Source organism: Nanorana parkeri, unplaced genomic scaffold, assembly GCF_000935625.1.
Source record: "Nanorana parkeri isolate BGI_ZX_2015 unplaced genomic scaffold, ASM93562v1 scaffold2769, whole genome shotgun sequence".
In the NCBI taxonomy this organism is placed as follows: Eukaryota; Metazoa; Chordata; class Amphibia; order Anura; family Dicroglossidae; genus Nanorana; species Nanorana parkeri.
In genome coordinates this window covers 12487-25353 of record NW_017309037.1, presented here as the reverse complement: position 1 = coordinate 25353, position 12867 = coordinate 12487, and the positions used below count along the sequence as shown (strand labels likewise).

The 12867-nt window shown below is 44.5% G+C and overlaps 1 protein-coding gene across 1 annotated transcript in view; it reads right to left on the bottom strand.

The window, feature by feature from the left end:
• Positions 1–6887, bottom strand: part of KANSL3 (KAT8 regulatory NSL complex subunit 3) — a 63327-nt gene extending 56440 nt beyond the window's left edge. The window contains exons 1-7 of the mRNA XM_018574148.1: positions 6859–6887; positions 2861–3125; positions 2498–2668; positions 2300–2390; positions 1983–2168; positions 1706–1837; positions 1500–1616 (exon numbers count right to left, since the gene is read on the bottom strand). Of these exons, the coding sequence (XP_018429650.1) occupies positions 1500–1616; positions 1706–1837; positions 1983–2168; positions 2300–2390; positions 2498–2668; positions 2861–3102 (939 nt within the window). The 5' untranslated portion in view covers positions 3103–3125; positions 6859–6887. The remainder of the gene's footprint in view (positions 1–1499; positions 1617–1705; positions 1838–1982; positions 2169–2299; positions 2391–2497; positions 2669–2860; positions 3126–6858) is intronic.
• Between the last annotated feature and the right edge of the window lie 5980 nt (positions 6888–12867).

Sequence of the window (12867 nt, the reverse complement as noted above, 5' to 3'; positions counted from 1 at the left end):
TGGACCCGCCGATCGCCTATATGTGAAACACCCGGTAACGGGTGTGTGCATTTAGCGGGTCTTTTCTGCCCGTGCGTGCCCGCTAGGGGGCGCGCGCGAGCAGAAAAAAATTGCCGTCTGGAGACGGCAACCCGCAGATGCTGCAGTGCCGTCCGTCCGTTTTTTTACTACGGGCGGACGGCAAGAGGTTAAGTTTTGGCAATAATAATGTGTTCAAAAAAAACAGCAAGTCCCTCTGCACTCCTTACAGCATACCTGGCCCAAATCATAGATAGCGGTGCTCAAAATGACAATCACGGATGGCGCCGTGCACATGAAAATGGCAGAAGACAGCAATCACCAGCACTCGGTAAGTTGTATCAAATAGTGAATGTCCATTTAAATCGGACAAATATTTTGTAAATTATAATTCCCAAAATAAACGGAAATCCCAGACATATGATATACCCTATCAATCTGGAAAAATATAAGAATTTACTATGAATTACTTTCTGTTAAGTCACACTAATTATGTAGAAGACAGGAATCACCAGCACTAGGTAAGTTGTATCGAATAGTGAATGTCCATTTAAATCGGACAAATCGTCACATAAACGTAATACCAACATTTCGTGACCGCGCAGGGTCCCTTCATCAGGGCAATATTGTGACCTTATTATTGGTCACATTATTGCCCTGATGAAGGGACCCTGCGCGGTCCCGAAACGTTGATTACGTTTATTGGACGATTTGTCCGATTAAATGGACATTCACTATTCGATACAACTTACCTAGTGCTGGTGATTCCTGTCTTCTACATAATTAGTGTGACTTAACAGAAAGTAATTCATAGTAAATTCTTATATTTTTCCAGATTGATAGGGTATATCATATGTCTGGGATTTCCGTTTATTTTGGGAATTATAATTTACAAAATACAAGGAGTGAAATACAATTTTAGAATGTGGTATGTTTGTCTCCTATGTTTAATAGCCTCCTGGACACTATATTTTCTTTTTTTCAACTTTTTTTTTAACTTCTTTAAACTTTTTTTTTCCAACTTTTAAAAACTTTATTTTTTTTTTAAACTAGGGGGCACTTAGGGGTTATTTTTTTCATTTACAGGGGGCTTTGATACTTAGCATTCCTAAGTAGAATACAGTATTCTGCTTTGAGATACTTTGTAACACTACTGGCGAGCTGTATACAAAATAGAGCCGACAGCTGCCGGTTGTGTAACTGTCACAGTGCTCAGGTCTGGCTGTGATCACAGGCCACCTAATCTGTTGTTGAGGGTCTGCCTCCGGCCCCATCAACAGCAGTAACTCAATGAGCTGCTGGTCCCTTCGTGGACCAGCGCTCATTGTAACGTATGATGGGATAATCCTGTCACTGGTCATTAATGAACTGATTGACGGTGAGGGAAAAATTCTGTCATTGGTCAGGAAGTGGTTAAATAAAATGCATAATAGCATCATACAAATACATTCCTAAGTAACAATGAGTGCATTAAAACTAACCTTGGCTAAACAGGAAAGCTGGGATTGCCAGAACCGGTGTCGCCGTGAAGTGGGAAATATTGAATTAGTTGGCCCTGAAGGAGCGATGAGGATGAGAGGGGAACCTGGGAGTTTGCTCTGAAAAAAAAAATAAAAGATTTATTCAACAAGATGTATGTGAAAATAAAAATCAGGAAAAAAAAGGTGAACATGAAATGGATATTTACAGGCTTGTTATGGGACAGAACTCCAACTGCTGGATCCCATGGTCTCTTCAATAGTAGAGATAATGCTTCTGCACTTGCTCCTCCTGCCCTGACATTCGTGGCTAGGAGCATTCGATCGATAAGTGCTGGAACCTGTAGAGACAAGAGACGTTAAGTTCTTACTAGATACACTGCATATATTCTATACATGACCAGAAGCTAGCCAAATCTTTTGATATACCACATCACATGGACAGACATTATTTTACAGTATTACTCTTTCCAAATGAAACAGTACCTTGCCTTTCAATGTCTGCAGAGCATCCAGATATGCAGCAAGCAGTGGTAGGCTGAGTGTTTCTACCAATGTGCCATGTAGCCACTGCACTAGCTTGGTGTCCCAACATACTGAGGCTAGAGCTTGACGTACTCGACGGGCACACTTGTCCACAGCAATTCTTCTCAGCACTGGCTCATTGGTTGCCTGAAGGGGCAATAATCAAGGACTGCTTTCAGGATACACATTTAAGATGGTAGATTTAGCAGCTAAAACCCAGCCCTGTCAAAACGCTATGCAAGTTCAATGAAAAAAGGCAGAAAGTAAATAGTACTTACACCATCATTAGCAAGTCGAGCAAGACGGTCAGCTTGTAAAGCTTTCAGAACCTTGTTAAAAAGCTTATTCTGTGATGTACTCCAACCAGTCCTAACAGCAATTGATAATAAAACCACATTAAAAAGGATGAGAACTAAATACATTATATGAAATATGCCAATTTATAAATTTGCTTTGATATAGCATCAAAATCTAACCTATTAAGGTGATCTTCCCAGTCATCAGGTGGTGGTGGAGCTTCAGTGTCTGTTCGCACAAAGATCACGTGACGCTCACACTCATTCATAACAGTTCTAGCCTTCTGGTTATCATACAATGGCATGGAAACGGGAGTGACAGTTTCAACATCAATTGGAACATCGACCTCTCTGCAAAAGTGGTAAAAATTACAGGATCACAATTCTGCAAAACGACTACTAGCATCAGTGCTATTTTGGAATATTGTCTGTGTGTGTTTATTTTCTTAAAACTTGCTTTAATCACAATATTGTTTCACCTAGGAAATAAGAGCCCCATTTATTAACAAATATGCTGTCTTTTACAAAGAATCTAAAACTTACATGGCACTTTCCTGCTGTCTACGAGGAGTGATGAAAAGGGTACGGGTGGGACGAGCATTGCTGGCATCAGGGTGGGCACTCCAAGGCTTGGCATAGCTGTGATCAAGAAATACCAAGTCCAACTCTCGTTCATGCACAGACAACTGGAAGAGGAGGGATGTTCCCATTCTACGTGCTGAAGACTGCAGGTCTCGCTCACTTGTCCTGTGTGACATCCTGGCCACACTACAGACCCCAGGCATGGGGCCCAGAGTATTGTCAAAACCTGTAAATGAAAACAGTATATAAAATGTATTATGCTATCACACTGGTAACTACTGCTTTCCAGAAATATGACTCGGGTAACTGAAATCTGGTTAGCTAAACATGATTCCACAGGAAAGTTCAACTCCCTAAGATAGGGGTGTTATATTAACTACATTATTCTCATGAAAAAGATCAATTTATAAACATAAAAATGACACCTAAATTAAGAAAAATATGACATGAAAAAACGAAATTAGTTTTGACTACAAAAAATTGGTATTATGGAAAGTGGGGTGTTGTTGTTCAGGCAACATGCCATTTTGGCTTTAATGCATTCTAAGCCAATGATAGAGATGTTTACACATGGGAAAAAAGAAGAGAAATATCAGAAATTCTTATTCCAGATTAGTGACTAAAAATTATTGGAGCTAAAGGGTTTAAAAAAACATTTATCAGAAGGAAACAAACAACACGTAGCAGCAGTCTATACCTGTGCGGTCACAGAGACATGCCGCAGAACCAGGTCCCAGTGATCAGTGACCTGCGCTTGTGTGCCACCATTACCAAAGCATAACACCGTAAAAAATATATTTTGGTACATCAGATACCACACAAATGTACCTGCATACATAATATCTAAATGGAAACTGAGGAAATGCCTAATTAAAATAGAAACCCAAGATATGTAGCCTATTAGCAACAAAAACATACCAAGCTCGAAAATGTACAAATTGACACATCTGTATAACATGCTCTATGTCTGTTGCAAAAGAAGGGCTCATTCAGATGAGCATATGAATGAACATAGGATCTTGCGGGTCCTCCACAAGCTGTACACATGTAACGTCTGTGCTAAGTTTACACAGATTTAGTGTAAATAGACCCTATTGGCTGCAGCCACTGCTCAGGGCTGACATGTCAACAATGTGCGTCTAAACAGACCCCTGATATTTCCCTTGTGAAATAAAAAAAAAAATGAGGACACAGAGTCCTCAATCTCTTTTTCTGCAGCCCTAGCACTCAATGAACAGGAAGCACTCAAGAGCAGAGGCTAGCTCGAGTTAGTAAACAGAAACTATGTACACACAGATACACTTCCTGTTCATTCATAATTGGGGACAAAGTATCTGGATACTATGTGCTCAATTATTTACAAATATTGTAGTCATCAGTACTGACCACTGCGATGATTGAATAACACAAGGAACGATCAGCAAATATGTAAAATGTTTGCTAATCATCCCACAGCTCTCCTCTCTGCACTGCCCCACTTCTGACTTGGCCCCGTCACTGTTCTCTCCACCCAGCTGGGCGCCAGTAGGTAGATCCGCGTGTCCCTTCTGGCGGCAGCCAGTGGGAGGGAAGATGAAACACCAGTTCCCAGAGCAGAGAAGAGAAGCAGGGGATCCACAACAATTAATTGACAATGAGAATTGACGATTTTCATTATCAATTAAATTGAGTCAGCCTTAAAAGGAGAACTATGGGGTCAGGGCTTTTCCCCATAGTTCTCCTTAGGGTAACGGGAGGACACAAACTAGCATCCTCCCGTCACCCTAGGCTCAGTATACCGCGAGCTACAGCTCGCGGTATACTGAGACGCTGCAGCGGATCCCGACATCGATGTCGAGATCCGCCCAGCTGCGTTAGTGACAGCTGGCTCTGCCTCTGTAGAGGCAGAGCCAGCTGTACCCGCCCCCTCCCCCGTCCGTTCCGCCAGTCAGCGCTGGTGGATCGGAGCGGGGAATCCAGCCGTGACAGGATCGAGAAGTAAGCGAACACTGGTATGTGTTTGCTCACTTTCCGATCTACTGAGCCGACCTGTGACAGTCTCATTGTCACAGGTCGACTAGAACTATGAGGTGAGTGAAAAGCACTCACCTCATAGTTCTCCTTTAAATGTGTGCACCTGCACCACTGATTACACATTATCGATGTGGACATACCATCCCTGAATGAGTGGTAGCGCATGCACAGCATGACTGATTCAGCGCCGACATGTCAACATCAATAGTGTGTCAAAAGCAACGCATTAATATGCTATCTCGCTCCTGACTATAAATATCCCAAAGTGGTGGGTTTGACAAGCGTTTGGTCACACGTTTGCAGATAATGAAGATCAGGAAAAGTCACCAGCATTTCAACAGTGAGACGAGCACGTCTTTTAAAGACGCATGTTCACATGATCACAAAGCAAATTACTTTACCGGGGGCATAGGGTCCCTTCAGCGGGCAACGAATGTGATGACAATGTGACCAGCAGTTTGTGATCGCTCACCTCTCGATCAATAGACCCAATGTGTGACAGCTGCAGTTTTACACGTTGGTCCTAACTATGGGGATGAGTGGATTTCACTCTACCTATATTTTTCCTTCAAAGCCTATATCGAGGGGGTCGGGGTGGAGCATATCCCTTTGTAGTGGGGCTGCCCCAACACTGCAAGGGTCCAGGGTTCCTGTGTAATGCAGTTTTACTTACCTGATCCCCACTCCACTGGCAATCGCCACTCTCCTTGTCTTCCCTACACTCCACTTTGTACACTGTCCCTCGGCGTCCTAATATAGAGCTATGAATCCTGAATTGTACTTGATGACATCAACGGGCCTCTGACCGCCAGAGCGTAGTGAGGAAGAGGCTGCGCATGCCGATCGTGTAACTAAAGGTGCCCATACACTGCTCGATTCTCGTACGAGAATCGCAGGAAATCCCGCGATCATACGAGAATCGAGCAGTGTGAATGAAGACGTGCGACCGTTTCTACTGTACGGTCGCACGTCTTTTGTCGAACCAGCATGCTCGAAAACCCGCCGAGAATCGTACGATTGTCGGCGGGTTTCTAGCCTGCTCGTTCGACAGCTGCGAAACGGGCCGGTGTGCGCACGCGCACACTGCCCGTTCTGCATTGCGGTCATCGGAAGCCCGCCCCTCAGCGGTGCGGGCTTTCGATGATCACAAGTCTGATCTGCCTGTGCAAGATGGGCAGATCGTACGAGCTTTTAATAAGCTTACGACCATCGCAAGACAAAAGTCTTGCGATGGTCGTAAGGTGTATGGGCACCTTTAGAGGGAGCCTGCAGGAGTGGGGATCAGGTAAGTAAAAGTCTAATGTTACAGGTACCCTAGACCAACAGGCATTTTCTTTTTTTCCCTTCGGAACTCAGCTTTAATGCTGTACACATATATAAATGTTAGCGCAATCATTTACATCCATACAGGTAAAATACGCTGTAGCTTTGTCCCATGTTTAACATTAAGACTTTTGCACATAGGCGCTGGCTCCCGTGCACTGTACATGCCGGCATATTCCAGCTGGTGGAAAGCCCCGGGTGCAGTTTACAGCCTTAGAATAAAGTCAATGGCTGTATGCTATTGTCAGGGGGTATACGGCAGCACTGCGCACGGGCATAAACTTTACGCAGTTCCAGCGTATACCCGCCGACAACACCGTATGGCCATTGACTTTAGCGTAAGGCCATATGCCAGCAGGAATACGCTGGCATTTACAGAGAACGGGAGTCGGAGCCCCTGTGCAAGAGCCCTCATAGTATAGTATACTGTTGCTCCCAGGAATCTTTACATCCAGGTGAATGAGCCCTAACAGACATAGATGTGGAGGAGCCACACACTACGGTGTCCTGTATTAGAACAGGGATTCGCTCCCTGCACAGACACAGCACCATGTTGACATAGCAATCAATTGTGCTTTGTCACGGCTACTCCATACCCCACCCTACGCGAACAACCGGCTCACCCGTATCACGGCTCCCTTGTGTCTCTATATTTATCCCTCGTCATCATCGCGACAGCCACCGATCTAAGCTCCGCCCACTGACCCCCTCCGTGCCGCTTGTGCTCTCCGTTCTCCGGTGCTCCGGGCCTACAGCGTGCTGCGTACGTGCGCGCCTCAGCGTGCGCGCGGCGTCACGTGACAGACGGTGAGCGCGGGAAGTTCGGGCATAGATTCTGTGTTTCCAAGCTGTGGAAACGATTGCGGCGTTTGGTACCGTCAAATGACTAACGAAACGACGGTGGTAAGGAAGAAGTCCACGCTGCTTAGATACGTGTATAGATACTCTAACTATCGAAATAATAGTTTTTAAAAAACAGCTGTGGACGAGCAAATTATTTTTTGAGGGAGTTTTGAAGCTGTGTAATATGCTGAGGTGGGAAATACCTCAATTTTTGATTGTACCAGAAGTCTTATCACTGGAATTTTAATATAGAGATTTAAGGAAAAATGAAGTTCAACCAGGGGCACACACCTTTCTAGGGACACTGACAGTGCACAGGTACTGCTAGGCTGCATTCACACCTGTAAGACTGCATTCACACCTGTGCGTTCTGTGAAAGCACGCCAAACACGCACATAAAGAGTGCATTGCCCGAAACACGATTGCCATTCATTTCTAATGGCACTGCAGACGTGCTTTTTTTTCCCTCCGCATTTTGCAAAATTTGCTACTTGAGTTTTTTTGCAGCGTTTGTTGCAGGTTCAGGACCCCATCGAACTCAATGGGGACAGGCTGCAAACGCAGCATGCAAATGTGGTGCGCCGTCTCAGAATGGAAACACAATGAAACAGTGTCCGCACCCGGCTCTCACGTATCCTCAGGGCTGTAGCTACCATGGGGCGAGTGAGGCACTCGCCTCAGGTGCAGCTGAGAGGGGGCGCAGCCAGGGCCAGCCTGGCTGCACCCCCTTGCCCCTGTTGCCATGGCGAGCACAGGGCGCCATTGGCAACAAGGGTGCCAGGTGGCCAACACAGCCGCGACTCGGCATGGAGAGGAGGAGCGGCACAGGCTCCACCTTCTCCTCGGATCCGTATTGCTCTCCCCACCTGTATGTGCAGAGGACTCTTCGTCCTTAATCTCTTTTTCTATTTCAAAAGGGAAATGTCAGGGGTCTCTTTAGACCCCTGATATTGCCCTGAAGCCCCCCAACAGTGAAAAAAATTATAAGAAAAAATAAATAAAAACAAAAACACCCCACACACACATTACTAGACATGTGCAAAGACTAAAAATTAGTTTTGGACGAAATGAACGGAAACTAAAAATGTTTTCATTAGTTTCGTCAAACAAAAACATTTTTATGCTATTTTGGATTTGGCCACCAGCGCACTCTGCGCATGCGCGCCGCCATCCTGGAGGCGGGGCGCATGACATCACTTACTGCACATGTCTGTTGCAGGGGCAGAATTTTCTGTTCTTGCCTCGGGCGCAAAAGGAGCTAGCTACGGCACTGCGTATCCTCTATTCCAATAAGGCCCGATTAGGTCCACCTGTCGGTTTTTGAGACGGGCACGATCGGATTGCCCAATGTAAATCTATGGGCAGCAGTGTGCAGCATTTTGTTTGGACCGCATCGCAGGCATTGATTTGCCTTGCATTCCCGTGCGGCCGGAGGGCGTGGCTACGCTTCCATTCACTTCACACACAATATATTGAGCCACCTGGAATGGGATGCAGTGTGTTCTAGCCGGAACGCACTGTCTGGTGTGAATGAGGCCTAACAGTGCCTGTAGGTGGCAGCCAGGTGCACACATCTTTCTAGAGACACCTACAGTGCACCAAGCTGCCACCTAAATGGGGTGTGTACCTGGCTCTCACATATCCACCATTCCAGTGACACAGTGCCTGTAGGTGATAGCCAGGTGCACTGTCAGTGTAATTATAAAGGTGAATAGGTGAGAGCCAGGAGCATGCACCTTTCCAGAGACACTCTCCTATTCATCATTACAGTGACTCTGACAGTGCACCTGGCTGTGACATATCTGCCATTCCAGTGATAACATTGCTCGTAGGTGTCAGTGTCACTAAAATGGTGTGTGCACTTGGCTCCCTCCTATCCACCATTCCATTGACACTGAAAATGCATCTGGCTTCCATCTACAGGCACTGTTAGTGTAATTGGAACAGGTGGGAGCCAGGTGCACTGTCATTGTAACTAGAGTGGTGTACACACAGGATGGTCCCCTGGCCAGAAAATAAGGGCACCAAACACAGGAAATGTGCACGCTGAATGGGAAGAAAAAGGATCCTTGTAGCACACCTTACCAGGATTCCCATGTGAATATACCAGCAGGTGCTCAAAATGACTGCGGATGGCGCCACCACATGCAGATAGTAGAAGAACATCACCAGCACACCAAAGCGATATTTACAGCAATTAAGAGTCCATTTATTAAAGAATGCTGACTCTCATATGCAAGCGCTTTCGGGGCCAAACAGGGTCCCCTTCATCAGGCTCAGAAATGACATGTGGCCGCGAAAGCGCTTGCATATGAGGGACAGCATTCTTCAATAAATGGATATTTAATTGCTGCAACTATCGTTTTGCTGTGCTGGTGATGTTCTACTACTTTCCTGAATAGGAAGAACACAGGATCTGAGGTTACAAGGAAAATTGTTGAGCAATGAGTCCCCAGTTTAAAGACACAAGTAGGTATGCACCGATAACAAGTATTTTACCTAAAACTCGCTCAAATGCTCCGGCAGTTACCTCCGATACCGGAATTTCTGGTCAGAGGGAGATCTCCCTCTGACCGCAAGTGCCTAGGGAAAATGGAGCCTCCTCCTGGCTTCCTGATTGGCTAGGAAGCCGGCTTCACTTGCTGCAAGGCAGCCTGGCTTACTAACAACCCGCCTCCCAGCTTCCTGATTGGTCAGAGAAGAGGGCTGCCTTATCCATTAGGCCACTGGGGCTCACTGCGACTGCTTACCAAGCCTCCTGAAAACATGAAATCATCCTTCGCTCATGGCAAGAAATGATAGGTAATGAGTACTTTTAGAAAAAAGCGGTGTCAAAGTCACTTGACTGGAGTTCATGGACAGCTTTTTAATGATAAAAGGTAGAGCTTTTTTGGAAAAGTGATATCGCTACTGCAATGTGTCAGTAGAGTTTAATCTGTGGCTCCATCTGCTTGATCAGGCACAATGAATGTGACCTAGTGCACGCAGAAAGATACTTTCTAAAAGCACCAGAAAGATGAACAGATCGACCTGAAAGAAGAAAAGGGTAACCTCCATGTTCTTCCCCAGCATAGCAGCCACATTTCGGGCATGAGCTGAAACAAAAAACTTGACCGTGAAATGGTAGCAATAAGGGGGTTTGCAGGCTAATCTTGACTATCCAACACCCTCCTCCCCGAGGAGATTGCTGTAAGAAAAACTATTTTACATGTTACTGCCCATACTGAGTAAGTGTGAGCTAGATGAAGTCGAGGAAGGAAGAACATATTCAGCACTATCTTTAGATTCTAAGGGAAAGAGACTCTTCTGAAGAGTGAATTCTTGTGCAAGTCCTTAAGAGCTGGCGTATCAATTAATGAGCTACCCCTCGTGTCTCAGAGGATTGATATACAGGTGAAACTCGAATAATTAGAATATCGTGCAAAAGTAATTGCAGTAAGTGCTGCAAAAGGGGCCCAAACCAAGTACTGAGTACATATGCATGCTTGTACTTTTCAGAGGTCCGATATTGTTCTATGTACAATCCTTGTTTTATTGATTGCATGTAATAATCTACTTTTTTGAGGTTGTGGATTTGGGGTTCTTGGGGTTTTCATGAGCTGTAAGCCATAATCATCACAATTATGACAAATCACGGCTTGAATTATCTTGCTTTGCATGTAATGAGTCTATCTCATATATTAGTTTCACCTTTTAAGTTGCATTAGTGAAATAAATGAACTTTGCACGATATTCTAATTATTCGAGTTTCACCTGTATAGAGGGTACCGACACCTAAGTACACATTGCTTGCCTGAAGAAAGTCCAATGTATCTATCATGGCAAGGTGAAGAGAGACAAAACCTAATAAGCTGGCGAAGTCTATGAAATTATTCCACACTAGAATATAATGTGATGTTTAGTAGGTGCTCCAGTATTCAACAAACACTCTGACTGTAGATGAGTAATCCAGGCAAGGCAGACTCTACTTCCAACCTCCAAGTCGCTTAAGGTATTTCTGGATGTAGCATCCACTGTATAAGCTCCGAATATAAAGGATGACTAGAAGGGTCAGAGTTTACAAGAGAGGGAACCCTACCCGGATAATTGTGGGTACCATCTAGGAGCCTGAATCCATTTGGACTGAAGGAAGCATACAGTATGCATTAAAATATCCATTGCTCTCTCCCTTAGAAAGTTTTCTTGACAAGGAGTGTCTGTACTCTTAGGGATTACCATCAGGATGAGATCTGGATAACCCACTTGCTACTGATCCACAGGAAACCTCTGGATAAGAAAACATTAATTGTTGTCCAGGCTTCTTGGTCTTACAGTGTCAGCCAGGAAATTCTGGGGAGTCCAGCGCTGAATCCTCAATTAGAGGTACCTCCATCAGCAGTGAGCAGTTCCCATACATCTATGAGCAGACACCAAATCTGTGGAAAAAAATATCACCCAGTTGTTCATTGAACTAATACAGAGGTTCCTTGGATCTGAAAGGCTCTCTGAACTCCAAGATGCTGAAGACATATTCCCCCTAATGGATTGTCACCGACCTTGGACTAAAAGGCTGTTGAGGTGATTTGCACATAGGAATCCTTTATTAACACAATCCCTGGATAGGGACATAGATAACAGTTGAAACAGGCTCGCCGGCTGTAGCCACAACCAAGACTCTCATATTTGGAATCATTCAGAACCAATCGAACAGGGAATGTTTTCTCTGTTGTCTGAAGAACCATGTTGGAAGACTTTTAGCCTCCAATAAGTCTAGGGTCATCATTTGAATTGATTGGCCACATATTGTAAAAAATAAATAAATGTTTTTTACCAATATATAAACAGTAAAAAGGGGATAAAGGAGCAGATAGGCCCAATAAAGGACAAAAATGGGAAGTTGGTCACAAACGACAAGGAGAGGGCCGAAGTGCTGAACACTTTTTTCTCCTCAGTATACACTCGGGAGGGAAACGGGTTTGACACCGATAATAAAACACATAGTTCATCACAAAATATAGCCAAGTGGTTGATGGAACCCGGGGTACAACAAAGACTTAGTCTACTTAATACAAATAAAGCGTTGGGACCGGACAATCTACACCCCAAGATACTTAAGGAACTAAGCGAGGTTATAACTAGACCATTATTCCTCATTTTTAAGGACTCTCTAATGACGGGTAGAGTTCCGAGTGACTGGCGGAGGGCTACGGTAGTTCAAATATTTAAAAAGGGAGCAAGATGCCAAGCTGGGAATTACCGACCAGTTAGTCTTACATCGGTAGTTTGTAAACTGTTAGAGGGAATGATTAAGGACCACTTAGTAGAATTTGTGCGTGAAAATAAATGACAACCAGCATGGGTTTAGAAAGTGGACTGCTAGAGTATGAGCATGCTGAACAACCAGCAGGATGCTGCTGCAATAGTTGGAATACTTGTTCACTCAAGAAGGCTGTGACTGGATGCAATCTTTTGGAAAATGACCTAAGACTGTGGCAAGGCCAAAGGGCAGGTAAACAAAACAAAAGTGGAACTTTAGAATGGTGAGCAAGACATTTGATAAAGGACAGGTGCACATGAATGTGAACACATATCTGCCAGGCACAGTATCCCATAATCAGTTTTTGGCTTAAGTGATGCAATATAGTGATTCCATGTAATATTTGGATCCTGATCCATCTGTTTTAAAGTGTTCAAACAAAGACTACATAGTTACATAGTATTTGAGGTTGAATAAAGACATTAGTCCATCAAGTCCAACCTATTAGGATCTCATTCTAGGAGTACCTGTACCCCTGTATATTACGGTCCCT